General features: G+C 38.6%; 3 protein-coding genes across 7 annotated transcripts in view; 1 reads left to right on the top strand and 2 right to left on the bottom strand.

Moving 5' to 3' along the window:
- Positions 1 to 63: 63 nt before the first annotated feature.
- Positions 64 to 7,362, top strand: Ear (ENL/AF9-related super elongation complex transcription factor). Its single transcript, XM_071699316.1, has 3 exons — positions 64 to 867; positions 1,110 to 1,378; positions 1,510 to 7,362. The coding sequence occupies exons 1-3, from the start codon at positions 702 to 704 to the stop codon at positions 3,331 to 3,333; spliced, it is 2,259 nt and encodes a 752-aa protein (XP_071555417.1). The 5' UTR covers positions 64 to 701; the 3' UTR covers positions 3,334 to 7,362.
- Positions 7,363 to 8,019: 657 nt separating this feature from the next.
- Positions 8,020 to 12,223, bottom strand: Tm2 (tropomyosin 2). The gene is made up of 7 exons (XM_071699317.1): positions 12,066 to 12,223; positions 9,697 to 9,984; positions 9,218 to 9,351; positions 8,961 to 9,149; positions 8,795 to 8,870; positions 8,539 to 8,671; positions 8,020 to 8,447 (listed from the first exon to the last, which is right to left on the bottom strand). Exons 2-7 carry the CDS (start codon positions 9,934 to 9,936, stop codon positions 8,365 to 8,367), a joined length of 855 nt encoding a protein of 284 aa, XP_071555418.1. The 5' UTR covers positions 9,937 to 9,984; positions 12,066 to 12,223; the 3' UTR covers positions 8,020 to 8,364.
- A 388-nt stretch (positions 12,224 to 12,611) lies between these two features.
- Positions 12,612 to 16,429, bottom strand: part of Elk (Eag-like K[+] channel) — a 32,668-nt gene continuing 28,850 nt past the window's right edge. For all 5 annotated transcript variants that reach the window (XM_071699310.1, XM_071699311.1, XM_071699312.1 and 2 more), the window contains exon 16: positions 12,612 to 16,262. In XM_071699310.1, the coding sequence (XP_071555411.1) occupies positions 16,060 to 16,262 (203 nt within the window). In that variant the 3' untranslated portion in view covers positions 12,612 to 16,059. The remainder of the gene's footprint in view (positions 16,263 to 16,429) is intronic.

Raw genomic sequence — 16,429 nt, forward strand, 5'->3', positions numbered from 1 at the left:
GGATTCATGCAGACGGGACGTTCGGCGCACCGACAGATGGCGGTTTCAATTTTTCTCGAACATACGGACGAAGGGTGAGCGGGGAGGGCACAAGGTTTACACGGATCATACGGGAGGACGAGGATCGTCTACGATGCCGACGGGCCCCGCTTGCGCACGTCTTACCTGTTGATAATCGACTTTCGACCCTCGGGCGCGAGGGAACCGGCGATTCGGAGCGACGTACGCCGCGCGGCGTATCCTTCGGTGAGTCACGTGCGCGATTCAACGTCGCTCGCCCGCGGCAGCGGCGACGACGGCGGCGGCGGCGGCGTGCGTTTTCATACAGGGGGTACCGGAGCGCGCGGCCGCGCGCGGTGCCCGTGGTGTCGTTGAGTACACGCGCACCCGCGATCCGCGTGCCTTCATGATCGGGAAACGTGCGTTGTCACACGCGCTCGCACCTACTACCACGTGCCGCACTCGTTCCCGCGATGCCACCCGTCCGCACGCGCCGATTCTAGAGCCAGCTTTTGCCAGCGACCACCCGGGGTTCTTCCGGCGACTTCCGTTCCGCGGCGGCTTCCACGAGGACGATTGAAGATGTAACCCGGCACTCGGCGTTCGCCCGTGGTAACTCAGAGCCTGCCCCTCCTCCCCCCCCCCGCCCCCTTGGTACTTTCTTTTGCGGAACGGCGTAGGGAGTCGTTTGAGGACAGAGGATGGCGGTGTCGACGGTGACGGCGGTGACGGCGGTGCGCATCACCCTGGAATGCGGGCACACGTCGATGTTACGTGTGCGCACCACTCCTGAGGGGTACACTCACGATTGGGAGGTGTTCCTACGAGGAGTGGACAACGCGGACATACATCATTACATCGAGAAAGGTACGGCTTTCCTTTGCGCTGTTACTCCCTTGTGTTTCTATCATTGAGGTCCCCAGGAACGTGTTTACGTACCCGTGTTCTCTCCATTCTGTTTTTTTTTTCTCTTTTGTTTACATCCCCCTCGAAATCCTTGATAAACTATGGCACCTCGTATCTTACAATACTTACGTTATCAATATGGCAAAGTTATTTTCTTTCAACGTTCTTTCAATAAAGATGGTTTTTATTTTTATATTTTTCAGTGGTGTTCACTTTACACGACACGTTCCGGAATCCTAAGAGGGTGTTCAAAGAGCCACCATTCATAGTGAAAGAATCCGGCTACGCGGGCTTTCTAATACCGATCGACATTTACCTGAGAAATAAAGAGCCTGACATCAAGAAGTTTCAAATATTGTACGATCTGCATCTACAGCAGAGCGGCCCGCCTATTAACAAGGCCATACGTCACGTAGAAGTATTCACTAATCCTTCTGATGACTTCAAGAAGAAGCTATTGAAAGGCGGAGCTGTAAGTATAATTTTTTATACGAATCTTTGTAGATTATTGCGCTTGTATCATACAGAAATGTAATATGTAGTAAGTGTCATTACATTAAGCAACGAATTGGTACAGTAATTTTTCTGATTTTATAATTTTAGGTTGTAGTAGCCAGTAGAGACAGTTCACTAGAGAAAAGTGATACAAAAGCATCCACGATGGTTGGCAAGCCGAAATTAAATGGCAGCGAAAGCAAGAAACATCGCGTCACCGAGTCTAAGACTTCTAATTCGTTTCATGAGCTATTTGGCACTCCCATAAAGACAGCGTCCGTGAAGATATCACCGGATAGCAAAAAGACGAGTCAGTCTGATAAAAATTTAGTTCCTAAACCTATAGCTGTTGCCGAAAAATCTGACAAAGCGGATAAAGCAGCAATTAAATTGAAGGAAAGTCCTCATAAAGATAGTAAGAAAGACAAAATAGACGAGAAGAAAGATAAAAAGGTTAGAGATAGTACTAAGGATCAACTCAGGAGTAAAGAGAAATCTAAGAGACCCCCTAGTCCTGGAAATAAAAGTCATTTGAGTCCTGGGAGCAAGAGACCAGCGTCACCTGTCGTTACAAAGAAGCCGTTAAGTCCATTGCCCTCTACAAAACGACCTGTATCTCCTAAATCAAAGGAAAAAGAAGCAAAAAAAATTGCACAATTGGAAAAGGAGAAAGATAGCAAAGAAAAGGAGAAGGTGAAAAATAACTCGAAAAGTGACGTAGATTCTTCAAAATCTGAAAAGAAGAAAGACAAGAAGAAACACAAGGACGACAGGGACAAAGAGAGGAAGGATAAATATAAAGAATCAGAAAAAGCTAATGTTAAAGATGTCGCAAAGATAATCGAGAAAAAACTGGAGAAAACCGATAAAGCAGAGAAATCAGACAAGGAGAAGCTTCAAGAGTACAAATCAAAAGACAGAAAATCTCCGAAACCTGGGAAAGAAAATGATAAAGTGAAGGATGACAAAGCGGTGAAAGAGAAGTCAGAGAAGAGCGAGAAGTCTGAGAAAGTAAAGGACGGCAAATATGATAAGGATCGGCCGAAGCATAAACATAAAAAGAGAGAGAAAAAGGATAAACGAGACAGCAAGGACCGTGAGAAGAAAGAGAAGCGTGATAGAAGTAAGGATGAGAATGAAAAACAGAACAATACGTCTTCATTAGTCGGAAACCCATTGTCGTCCCTTTTGACGGAGATCCCGGAAAGGGATAGTAGCGATTCAGCACCCTCGGTAGACGATGATTCGTTACCTGAAAGCAAATCTATGCTTAACGCCAAAAAGGACACGGAGCACGCCGTGATATCCACTATGCCAGCGGAAACAGCAAAGCCACTGTCTCCTGGTATATCGGTGGAGATGAAGAAGGAGAAGAGTGACCGTAGCAGAAGAGACAAATCCAAAGGAAGCCGAGGCGAGGAGAGAGAAAATCGGAAAAGGAAGAAGAGTAAGGAAGACGACGAAGTCGCAGCGAAACGTGACAAGAGCAGGGGCCAATCCACTTCTCCACCTTTGGAGCCGGTTTCGTCGAGTCAATCTCCAGTCGCGATGGACGTTGATTCCATTCATCATCCGGAAAAGGAGACAAAGAAGGACTTTAGGAAGGAGAAGGACGGTCATGTTGTCAATATGGCTGACAACGTGTTAAACGACAAGGACGCTGATCCTGAACAAGCGGTCCCAGACTCTACAAATAGCACAGATGCGGAGATCAACGAGCCGCCGGTGTTTTCCGAGGATTATGTATCGCAACTGAAGGATTTGCAACAAAAAATAATGACATTACAAGATAACGACGAGCTGCAAAGAGTCGTACAAGTAATTGCAGAAACTGGTCAGTACGAAATCACTAAGAAGACATTTGATTTTGATCTGTGTGCATTGGATCGTAGAACTGTGCAACGTCTTCAACAGTTTTTCTCTGCATCGTGACCATCTATAATATAAGGCATGAGACATATTAATTTATACAAGTGTACTTGTAAGATCATACATTAAGTCACACGATCTTGCAGCGGACTTTTTAATGATAAAAAAAAGTAGTAATACATGAGACCCCAGAAGAATTTTTGAGTACAGTTTTTCAGTTTAATCGTATCGTTGCAATAACTTATGCAAATTAGAGATGCACCATTTGCAGTAATTTGTGCAGGTTGAAGACTCATGTGATAGTAAGTATAATATGTAAAATATAAAATATTTTTTTAGTTCTTTTTCACAATTCGTAAAAAAAAAGTCAGCAATTGCTAGCATATTGACCAAATTTGGCAAATTTTGCTAAGAAAATACGATAGCAAAGGTCAAGTAGAATCTGTAACATAGTCCAGTGCAGATTAGTGATAGAAATCGAATAAAATCTGCTAAATGTATTCTAAACAGATTGGCAGCAGATTGATCAAACTAAATAGATTGGTAGAAATCGAGCAGAATCTATCGCTAATTTGCCTTCATACTACGTTTAATAGATTCTGTTTGATTTTTACTGCTCTTTCTTCTCCTTGTCTTTACCCTCGCTTATCTTTTGCATCTCTTTTTTTTGTTCATATTTAGGTCGACCATTCTTTATTTCTCAGATTTCTTTTTTTTTCTAACTTCTGCCATTATAAATTATGTCTACATTATAACTCGCTAATAATTTATTTAAAAGTATAGATTCTATTCAACATTAAAGCTTCCGAAAAAATTTGTTTGCTTTTAATTTCGTCAGAATATAAAAAAAAATAGTAAAATCCAGAACATCTAATATTTAACATTAATAGTTTTTGTTGTCTAAAATTTAAAAAAAAATTATATCTATGTAACAGATATAAAAATTTTATTTATATGAAATGTGAAACATTTACCAGATATGTATAAATGTCCGACTATATAAAAGATGCAGCATATGAACATAGATCTAAGTACACATAAATATACAACATATAGAATACAGATTCAATATGTACGTACATGAAAGATACAATATGTACAAAGATACAACATATAAAAAAGAGCTCAGCGTTAGATAAAAATTTATCCAATATAAGAGATATAGAACATTATAGAAAAGTCTAACATGTATAAATATTTAGCGCTTTGCTATTTTTAGAATATTCGCAATGTTCTTTTGGGGTATTCAAAATCATCTTCATGATGCATTTATTATATTATGTGAACACAACAAAGTTGATTTTATATAGCACATGTGTCACATATAGCACTGATTTAGTAACATAAGAAAAGCTGTTTGTAAGGAGGAGATATGATTGCTTTATAATATAGATGTGTAGATATACATTTTCTCCTCTTTTTAAAATACTTAAACACTGTATTACTAGATCATCATAAGCCTAGTATTTCTGTGTTTAATATAAGCATTTATAATATAATATTACCTTATGTTATTACAATAATTATATAATTATATTATAGACTAATGTGTTTATGCTAAACGTAGAAATACTTGGCTTATTATGATCTAGTAATGTACTGTTTGCTTTGAAAAGAGAAAATGTACATTTAAACGTATTGCAAAGCAGAAATATTCATATTTAGGATGATCTAATATAGCGAATGTATTTATGTATGTATTATTTAACGTATAGGAAATGAAAGAGTTATGAGATAACTCGTGTGATGTTAAGATATATAATGTGATAAAATATCACATAAGCACTCTCTCTCAAGAAATTCTCTCAGAAGAAATTATCCCAACGTAATATTTTCGACTTGCAGATTGTACTATTAAGTTACACAATTATATTGATAGGGTGTATCACTATTAAATTTTTTTTTAAATCAGTCGCAATTGTAATATATCTGATATACATTCTGTACCAAAATTTAGAACGCTGTGAGTGTAATATAATTCATCGATATGCTGTATAAATTCACTTTCTACCTCTCCTTGCTAGCTCTTCTTTTTTAATTAAAGTGAATTTTGTGTTAATTAAGATTGGCGTACTTATGACATCACATAAGCTATCTTCTTTTACTTCGTAATTCACGCTAATCTGTCTAATTTTCGCGGTGTTGAAAAATGTGTGTATATATATAGTACAGTGATGTAATGTTGTACAGTATCATAGACCAGTCATAATGTTACGTGCAATTGATACATCAAACAGTCTAATGTTTTGATAATATAAAAATAAAGAAATAGTAAAATACGTGTATATTACATAAATTAAGGCACTATGTACAGTCCTCTTTTTTGTGGTGTATATTATTCATAAGAATGTTAACAAAGAGCGTGAAATATCACGCGTTTACGCAGTTGTATTTCGAAAAGTATGCCGTTGTCTATCGAATTAAATGTATATACTGCGTGTATATGTGTGCGTGTATCACGTGTATGTATGTTGCGTATGCTATGTCGATTGAAATACTCAATGTTATGTCGTTCTGCATGCATTGTCGTAACAAAACACGAATAAATGAAAGAGTGTCTTTTCAAGTAATGCCGCATCGAACGCCTCCGGGATCTAACATCTTTTAATTTCTTCCTTATAATAATACACGTTTTATTTTCTAATTCTATGCGTTCGTGAGAATATTCATGAGAATATTCATAACAATCCACTCGCGCGCGCGCGTATTTATATTGCTACTTACATTATTCGACGATAAATATGTGTAAAAGACTTCTTTTTTTATTTTGAGAAGACTTAACTAAAGTTAATTTCTTTTTTTTTATGTTTCCACCCAAAGAGACGCTTATAAATGTATATCCCAGAAGATTTTACAATTTGCTTGAAATTGAAAACGATATTTATGTTATCAACGTGAAGGATAACACCGTGAGACGTTAAAGTAAAAACCAATTGTATGTGCGAATCGCACTCATAAATTGGATATTAAGAGAATGCGGTTTTTTGCCATATTGCCTGCTAGTAAATTAGCTCAGCGCACATATATTTATGACTGTAAGATTATTGCAAAGTATCGCGGCTTAATCACAATTCGTGGTTAATTTAACCGATACGTTGTTATCGAACTTATCTTCCTTTAACTCCATTTTTATCGCATAATCGGCGTTAAAGATTTTTTGAACTTATTTTGATGAATGTGTCAATCACGATATATATAGTCTTTATGATAGCATGTTAACGCGCTTTCTTCGGGTAATCAAATAATAAGGTATTTTTTACATCGGCCAGAAGAGATAAAACGATAAGGCTAAACGTAGTCCTTTTAGATGCCTTTTTCAGAGCGATTTTTTTTTGTTATAACTTTGCGATAGGCATTTTTTACGAATGTCGATATTAAATCAAGTTTGCTCGTGCTAATTGAAAATCTCTGTCATGTTATGGAACATTTACACGGATATTTAGGATTTGTGCTTATGAATTAAAATGTACGTGTTTTTATCGTGATGTGTATAACAATACACTGCTGCATATGATTACGCAATCTTTTTCTACTTTGCGATTACATATCCTTAGCATCATCTTTTTACCATCTCGCATTAAATATAGTCCTTTAAAGCTCCAAATTGTATTTAATATAAAGATCATCCTTTATATGTTATCGTGAGTTGAATATCATATAACGTTATCTACAATATTTAACGTTGAATGTATGGAACATTGGTTTTTTATGATCATGTTCGAGTGGTGATACGCGATGTACGTTAATAGGAATATTATGTGAAATACGTCTGAGTACTTGATCTAATCATTATAGCATAATATTTATAATTGCATACGCATAGTCGCTAAAATCATTGTATTGCATTGTATTGGTTTTGTAAGAATTTGTAGATCAATGTTATGTAAAGTTTATAGGTGCACAAGTATCATTTCTCACGAGTCTTTATTTTCTGTATATAGTGTACGGAATAGCGTGTAGAATGAGAAATGCTCGATGACTTTGGAGATATAGTACAAGACAAAACTGCTCGACTTATATCTCATTTGATGATATACGTTCTATGTACATTTATTAAATATATTAAAAAATAATAAATGTCTTGAGAATAAAGTGTGAATGCTTTTTAACACCTATAATCCTACGAAATTATTATTGGCCGGTAGAAATATTTATTCTTACAAAGAGATTATAACTTAAAAATCGAATATTTTATTCATAAACTTAGATATTTTTAAAATCTATATTTAAAGGTTTGAAATAATTTACTTGTCGTGCTTTAAGTACGATTCTTTTTCGTGCTGAGAAAATTATGCTATTCTTGTGAAAGGCTTGAAACTTAAAGATCAAAATACATTTAAGAATTTTTTCTTAGAAATTAATACGCGATATATGGAAATATTTCCACTTGTTGGTTCTTCTCTCTCGAGTTGTTTGATGATTACTTAGTTCAAGATGGAAGGTCTATCAATTTGAAAGCTTAAATAGCTAATTTTTCTGTGAAATTTTATCCAATATTCTAATTTTTAAATGGTGGGGTAAATGGTTTCCCTAATGGCCTAATATGAAGGGAATTAAATTCCTGTTCACAGCAAACTCAATTTTTTACTTGCAATATTCGAAGGTTTTTAATTAATCGTTTTTAATTAACTAAAAGCACTAATTTTTTTCTCGCATGATGAGGAAGTTACACAGAGATATCGTGAATACATGTGACATTTTGACTGTATACCATTGTACAAAGCAGTAAGGAAATCCGCGCAATAAAAATATCGTTTGATATTTTTATTTCGGAGCAGAAATGCGCTTTTATATCCTTTTATTGTGTTTATGTTACTGTTTATTGAATGTCCATTAATCTTTCGTACAATAAATGTAACAGAGTAGAATTAATCACGACTTGGTCACGTCGATAATTCCATTATAATAACAACATTAATTACGAAGGACGTGAGTGTAGTATGTGTGTCATGTTCGAGGCATAATTTCAACCATGGTCTCTCCTTTTTGTCAAACGACTCGACATCGAGCCCTGTAACGGTTCGCAAAGAACATAGAATGTTGATTTCCCGACAAGAAGATTATTAGGCACAAAGCATAGCGAGATAAAGTAATCTAATATCCTGCCAATTCGGCGAACGTCGAGTCCATTTCGTCGGCCAATGACTTGTATCTGTCCTTATTGAGACCCAATTCATCTGAAATGCAAGATAATTTTATTTCCGTGACACCGTTCGTGACAGGAACTGATATTTATATATATTTAAATGAAACATGTGGAACACTCACCTTCGAGCCTATCAACCTCCTTCTGGAGTTTCTTGACGGTCTTCTCGGCGAAGTCGGCGCGGGCCTCGGCCTCCTTCAATTTGACCGTCAAAGTCTTCAGTTGGCGCTTGAATTCTTCGACTCGTTGATTGGCCTGAAAAATAAATATTACCTTAGAACATAAAGATTAACATTTGAAATAAATTTTGAATTATTTAATCTATTTTTATTAATTATTATAATGTTTACTGTTCATACTTAAGAGTCACGTGCATACCTTTTCTTCAGAGACTTCCAAAGATTTCAAGCTGTTACCGACGACCTTCAACTCCTCTTCCAGCTCCATGATCTTGCTAAAGCAAGAAACAGAGAAGTTATAAAAATATGATGGAGTTTGTTTTATTTATTTGTTTTGGCATTAAGCCAAATGATCTGGCACTTACGCTTCGCCGGATTTCACGCGATCCTCCGCGACTTCGAGCTCGTCCTCAACGAAGGCCAGCTTGCGCGACACTTCGTCAGACTTTCCGTCAGCGTCTTCCGCGAGCAGGCGGGCCTCCTTCAGTTGGTTCGTCAGTTGGTCCATCCTCTCCTCGTCCTGTTGCGCACGGTTTTCCAATACTTTGCACATACTGCAATTGTATCACATTTCGTGATATGGTACACGGACGGGTGTGGGTCAATTAAATTGTACAATTACCGGCTGGACTCGTCGGCGGCCTGCGAAGCTTCGGCCAGCTTAGCGGTCGCGGTGTTCAGTCGTTCCTCCGAACGCTCGAGATCCTCCTCAATAAGTTGGACTTTACGATTAAGGGCAGCAACCTCGGATTCAGTCTGGAAGGCGAATGTATATGAAGACCAGAATATATTTTATATATGGGATATTCCACAGGACGTGCACTATCGCTTTTTTCATTTGTTCATAACATAAAGTATGAAATATAGATAACGATATAATAATATTAATAATAATAATGATAATGATAATAATAATAATAATGATAATGATAATAATAATGATGATGATGGATGATGGATGATGATGATGATGATGATAATAATAATATAAGACACATAATATGTCTTATTTTTAGTTCAGGAATATGTCATTAAAATTACAGACGCAAGTTCTGGAATATCCTGTATAGGTATAATATATTAAATATATATAAAGCTTACGTTGGTAAGAGATTTCTCGCGATCTTCGAGATCTTTGTTAGCCCGCTCGAGAGCTTGCTTGTTAGCTACCAGATCGGCTTCAACCTGAGCTAATTTTTTCGTGAGATCCTGGACTTCCTCGAGAACCTTATCCGCGCGCATATTCGCATCTTTTGCCTGCCCTTCGCAGGTGTCGGCCTTGTCCATAGCATTGTCTTTCTCAAGCTTCATCGCTTGCATCTTCTTCTTGATGACATCCATGGTGGCGGTTTTGTTTCGCGGACCGTACCAACGAAATTACCGAGTTTGCTGAAAATACGAACGTTCATGCTTAAATTTCCATCGTCGTTGACAAAGGACGCGCGGATTCGCGCTTTCACGCGAGATGAGTACGCGTTTTTGAGCTTGGGCGGCTGCATTTTCGGCACTCCGAAAATATACATGCCGCGAAGCACGGCTTGCGGGCCATCGCGCCCGACGTTCTGCAAAGCCATAATTCCGGTAGGTGATCGCAACGCGTAAGCACGAGGAGGAGCACGCATCGGAGCGTCTACGGAAATAGCATCTACAGCCCGATTCTATAAATATGTGCGGAACGACGGCGGCAAAGCTCTGACGCCGCGCGCGGCGCAAGAAGAGGCCAAAACGTAACGAGTGTAACCCAGAAGAACGGGCTTTACTTGGCCGCCACCGTCGACCGACATTCGATCTAACCGACGCGTATTAATAGCATTTTACAAAACTTCGGCGGGTCCTCCGTGCGATCGCGGCCTCCTCGCGCGAATTTTACGCCCGCGAATATCAAGCTACTTTATTTTACGTACAGAAAATTCTCGTGCATTTTTGTGGGAATATGGTTGGTAAAATTGACGCGCGATAAAATTAACATAGCAAAATATTCAATGCCAAAGAATGAAATCACAATTTGTACAAGAGAATATTATTATGTAAATTTTTGAATATATTAAAGGTAATATTGTGTTATTGTTATACAATATAAAATCAAATTTATTATCGCGAAGAGCAGATTTAATGCAATGCCTAATACATATGAAACATATTAAAGTAGAAATACCGTTAAGAAGATAGCATGTAACAATATGTTATATTGATTTTCAATATATGTATAAAGCTATCTCTTAAGTATCTGCTCGCCGCTTAAAATAAGTACGTCTTTCAATCAGGAACAAAAGGATCAAGTTACTTGATGATTCATTTTAAGAAATTTACAAATTATCGTAAAATCGATTAAAATGTTATTTAACTTGTAACATCTGACTCTGAGATATTAATAACTTGCTGAGAAGCTATCGATCACATTTGTGTCAATCATCTGATGTCAAAGTCCGCAACACCATATTTATTATGTCTATCGTTGAAAAAATTACAACGATTTAAGCGCAAATATTTTTTTCACGTGTAATTTTTTTTACTTTTGGTCGAGCGAATCGATAGCTTTATCATGCAAAAAGGGATATTACGACAAAGTGTGTATAACGTAACGAATCAGCGCATGCACGCATTTGACAGTTACAAATGCTACTTACGGCATTGTTTTATGTTAAGCCCGAAAGCAAATTCCTGAAGCGTTAGCAGAGCTGTTATTATTTGGCAGCGGTTAGAGAGTCTCGCAAAGCTGTCCAGTCTCCAAGACATCTTCGTGAAGCGAATTATATAGCTCTCCTGTAAGAAGTTAAACGTCGTCTCCGTCGTCCAATAAAAAATAAAAAAATACAATATAAATCGGATCGGACAGATACGCAAGCTAGATTTGTCGTCGAAACGTTAGAAACACAACGTTATAACTATTTTAAATAGTGGTCGGACGAACGACACAAAAAACGGATCAATTTCGAGCACTAAATAATTATCTCGGCACTGAATTGTTTTGATTGCAATCTTTCCTAGAGCACTTCCTCCTCTTCCGCGTTTTCGCACATTCTAATAACACTCGTACTTTAATGAACATAGCGCGTTTCTCCCGCGGTACCTTTCACTGATCTCACTGTGACGATCAACATTTCGCACCGGAGGGTTACATCGTAAAGATTACTACTTACAATCACCGCTACAGATACCGACGCGGCAAGTCGCTAAAATCCTAGTTAAAGACCCTTAGAAGGTCAAGTGCTGTTGATTAATTCAGCACTATCGGTCGTATCCGATTTATCCTGTCGGCGATCCGATGCTTTCTTCGGCACTTCCGCCGTTTTCCACTCGCCAACGGGAACTCGTTCCGCATCGCGCTGTCACGGGGTAAAGCGTAGAAGACAGAGAGAGAGAAAAAGAAAGAGAGAGAGAGAGAGAGAAAGAAATAAAGAGAGAGAAGCGAAGCAAAGCGTTTTCACTGCGGGAAAAGCGCGATTATCGACGACGATGAATGCACTTACCAAAAATCCGAGCGATCGGAGCAGCGTGAGACGAGTATCTGAGCGGAGAACGGAAAAGCCGTCGGGCGAAAAGCGCGCGGCGGAAGGACGCGCTTGTCGCGTCGCCCCGGGGTGGGGATCCCAAAAATGGCCCGCCGCGAGCCCCCCGTAACGCGTTTATTTTCTGCTCCCGCGTACGATCCGCAGACGATCCGTCGCACCTTCATTCGCCGTCGCTGGAGCGCGGCACAGCGTCGGTGGATCCAGCATCCGCGCGCTCCAGGATTGCGCGACGGCTTGCGCGAACAGCTCTCTCGCCTCTCGCGAGAGGGTAAATTCTCGGCGGATCATAGAGTAGACGCCTTCCGAAGTGCCCGTTTACGGTTTCCGAGTGAGAGAACGCGGTCGCGCACGAGTTTTACGTGACTGTGTGAGGTTTCCCTTGGCTTTGTTAAATTAACTTGCTCCAGATTCGTGCCCTCTCTCCGCGATAACTGTTGCAAAGTTTAACATGACTAGCTTTCATTTTCTATAGAAAAAAAATATATATACACTTTTCTCTACAAGTTGCAATTAAATATAATTGTATTTTAAGATGAAACTTTTTGATGGAAAGAAACTTCGCTTCACAGAATGTATTCTCACATACACACACACACACACACACACATAGTTGCTTATAATTATTTTTCATTTATTATTATTCATAACTCATTTGTCGAACAAAGAATGCCACTTATAAGCACATTGTACAAGTGTTTTAAAAATATTTACAAACGTTCAGATATATATTTTTGTAAGGATTAACGTCGTAGAAGAAATACCTGTTCTCTCTCTCTCTCTCTCTGTCCCTCTTTCATATTTCCTGTTTTATTTCCGTTTCGCGCGGCGAAATCATTTTTAGAGATCGCTCCGCTTCGCTACGTTCACCTGTTGCCAGACATTTATCATTGTGAAAAAAATAAATCTTTATTTTAAGGCCGTCAGTTGAAGTTCCCTAACTAGTTCTGTTGATAAATGTACAATGAGAAAACACGACTGCGCAAAGTTCGAATTAATCGGATAATCTGTTGCCTTCACACGTAAATTCGCGGCTTACTTTTGTACGCGCAGTTACGTATGTATGTACATACATAATAATTCTGGGTTAACCCCTTACGGCGCAGCGTAGTATACACCGAGTGTACGCGTTCGATAAAAGCCCCGCCGCGGTGGCTTATAAAAATTTATATATCTTTTGAGATTTTATTGCGTCCATTCCGCGCGGGGAACTACTTCAATCTACCACCTCTATAGAATCCTTCGTGTATTATTGCCGATGAAAGACATTAAATTCTATATTTCTCATTTAAAGGGAATAGAATATTTTAGAGTAGAATATCTATTTTTACACATCGTTAACACGCTTGTTTTGTGTGAGTGCAACCTTTTGCGACGGAAAAAATGACTACGCGGTAAGGGATTAACGGGAACAGAGCGTTGATGTAACACGCCTCTTTTCTCGTACGCTCAACCAGCTGGTCAAAAATACTCTTAAAGATATTTCAAACAGGGTCCTCTTGACTTCGAGTAGATAATTAGGAAGAAAACTGTTCTATTACTTGTTTGTGCTTATTGACCTTATTACGATAGAATTCATGGAGAGGATCATGCTACTTCGCAGTCCTGTTTAGGAGTGTAAAAAGTGATAGAAGTCATGAAGGGTGTTAGATATAACGTCATAATGTACCTAGCTTGAATTATAATGCGAGGAGCATAGAAATAGTATAACAAAATATATGAAATATTTATAAAACAGCTCCTTCCAGCGATATTTGTGAAAATATTTCATATCTCTCTCAACGTTGACAACGTGTCCAATCGAAAATTCAAAGTGATTGTAATTTCTCACGATTATTAACCTTTCTTCGCGCGATAGCCGCATGATAAACCAGGAACCAATGAATACATTTCCGGAAGAATATATTCATATTCAGATATTTAGATTTTTAGATATTTTTCCATAGTTAGATCGCGCGTCTGTGAAACAATTGAACTGAGCTTTAATCATTTTTACCCTTTTGCCTTTTTAGCACCTGCGGCACGCCGAATTTTTCACAAATAGCGGCGGAAGTGCTCGAACGAACGTAGTCGTGCATGGCCAAAGCCGTGCCTTATCACATATTTTCAACGTCGCTCTCCCTATATACATGTCTGAATTAATCTAAGAAGTAACTTACAGCTAGATGAGACAGATTCTCAGTGACACAGCTTACGATGGACACGCATCCCCGACGAAGTGGGCTCGAAGTTATTTTACGCCTAGTAAAGACGGGTCGCCGCGTCACTTCCGAATCGTCGTCATGGTCGTCTCTTCTGCGCGCGAAATAACGCGTTATTATATTTAATTTATATGTCTACTTAACGAACATACTACGGATACTCTCTAGATTGGACGTCGACGGTGTACATTGAAATTTGTTGTGCACATTATTGCTACCCTAACTTTCGAATAAACGGCTCGTAACCCTCGTGATATCCCATGGAATTGCTTCGCGTGACGGAGCTGCGCGAAGCGTTCGACTTGTTTTCAGCGGAGACATGCAACTTAACGTAATAGCGAAGACCCAATATACTCCTCAAGCTGCGCGCTTATATGAGCATGAATTAAATTTACGTGTACAACTATCTACAAAATTATATATTATTTTATATTAAGTAGAAAACGCTTCATATAGGTTTATAGGTGGTGTAGGTTTTTATAGGTTTTCTGGAAATTGCTTACGCAGGTTGCAGAGACGGCAGGATAAATATAATTCTCGATAGTCGAATATTATTTCAGAGCGTACGTTTTCAACGTACATACTGTAATCATTAAATTAGAATTACATACGACAGGCGAGAGAGTTTATTTTATTCAAAGGACGAATATATTACTTTGAGAACGAAAAAAAGCAGAGGCGTATAAAGTCAGGTATTATCCTGTTTGGCAGTGAGAAATGCCTAGGACAATATGTATAATATCGCTTAACTCTTGAATGCACGACGCTTTAATAAAATCTTACGTTATACGTAATGAGACGTTTATAAATCGCAAAAGTATTTGAAAAAATTTGTGTTTAAAAATACAATAAAAATACTTTTTATTGGAATATATTATCTATTCATCATCCGGTTTAATCGTATTAAATGATAATATTAATATATAATATTAATAAATTATATACATATGTCGCTGGACATGATATCGTAATCGGATATTGATATATATGTGTATTCATATCATGATAAGGTTTAAAAAGTATTTTTATATATAATACTTCCTGCTTTCTTTTGCCTAAACAGAATATTGTAAGCATATTTGCTCTGATATGCATATTTCGTCAGTCTTAATTTATCTCGTCTTGTGATCAAAATAACCGAATGCATTCAAGAGTTAAATTATTACCAACGAGATCACGAATTGACGTTAACGGCGAAAGGAAACGTAAATGTTAATTTACGAGTAATCTAGTATCGCGTCAACGCGCTTGTTTACGTTATGATAATATTACGTGCCGCTGAATATGCATGTGCATTATCGGCCGTGATTTGAAATTACCACTTTTTGATCAATCTCGTAAATATCATCGTTGATCCATTTCCAGTGCAGACCGCGCTCAATAGCCCCCAGCAATTTTCTTTTGTCAGAACGTTTCCAGTTTTATTTTATCAGAAATTATTCCGTTCTGTCCGTAACATTAAAGCGCCGGAATATTTATCCCGATAAATGTCTAACGGTTTGACGATGTCGCGATTAACCTGCCAATCAAACATTATTGCCTCAAGCCTGTTGCTTTGGAATTATCGCGTTGTCGGTTGACAGATTAGCTCTCGTACTAGCTCTCTCGCAAGCCTCCGAATTGAAATTTTCCAGACTGTAGAACTATTTTATTTGCTAGACTTGCGTTTTATTCTTCAATCCGGCGTTTCTTCCTTCCGCATTTACGTCGAAACGAATTTTTCGAGCGGGACGCGAGCTCGCGAATTAACCAGTTCAGCTATCGAACGGATCGAACTTCAATGAGCGTGACTCCGGAAGACGTCGTAACGCCTGGTACAGCGACGCATTGTCGGCGTCGCCGGCGCTGAAGCGGTGCCACAGCTTGTTGTCGGGATCCCAGGCTGAATTCGGCGGCCTGTATAATCGGGGAATGTGCCGAGCGTTGCGAGCAATTCCAAAAACGTAGCTGTCATTTCCTGAAATCGGTTCAAAAGTATCTTAAGACGTCCGGCGATTCTTATCGGCAAAGCGGTGCCGAGTCTGTGCCGACCAAGGAGACAAAGTGAACGACCGTTGCTGCATGTACCGCAGAATTTGAAATTGCGACAATTATTGTGAGCTTGACTTATCGTACGGTGAATAA

The sequence above is a fragment of the Temnothorax nylanderi genome, unplaced genomic scaffold, assembly GCF_030848795.1.
Source record: "Temnothorax nylanderi isolate EJ_2023f unplaced genomic scaffold, tnyl_v1.0 TNYL_tig0018_pilon, whole genome shotgun sequence".
NCBI classification, from domain to species: Eukaryota; Metazoa; Arthropoda; class Insecta; order Hymenoptera; family Formicidae; genus Temnothorax; species Temnothorax nylanderi.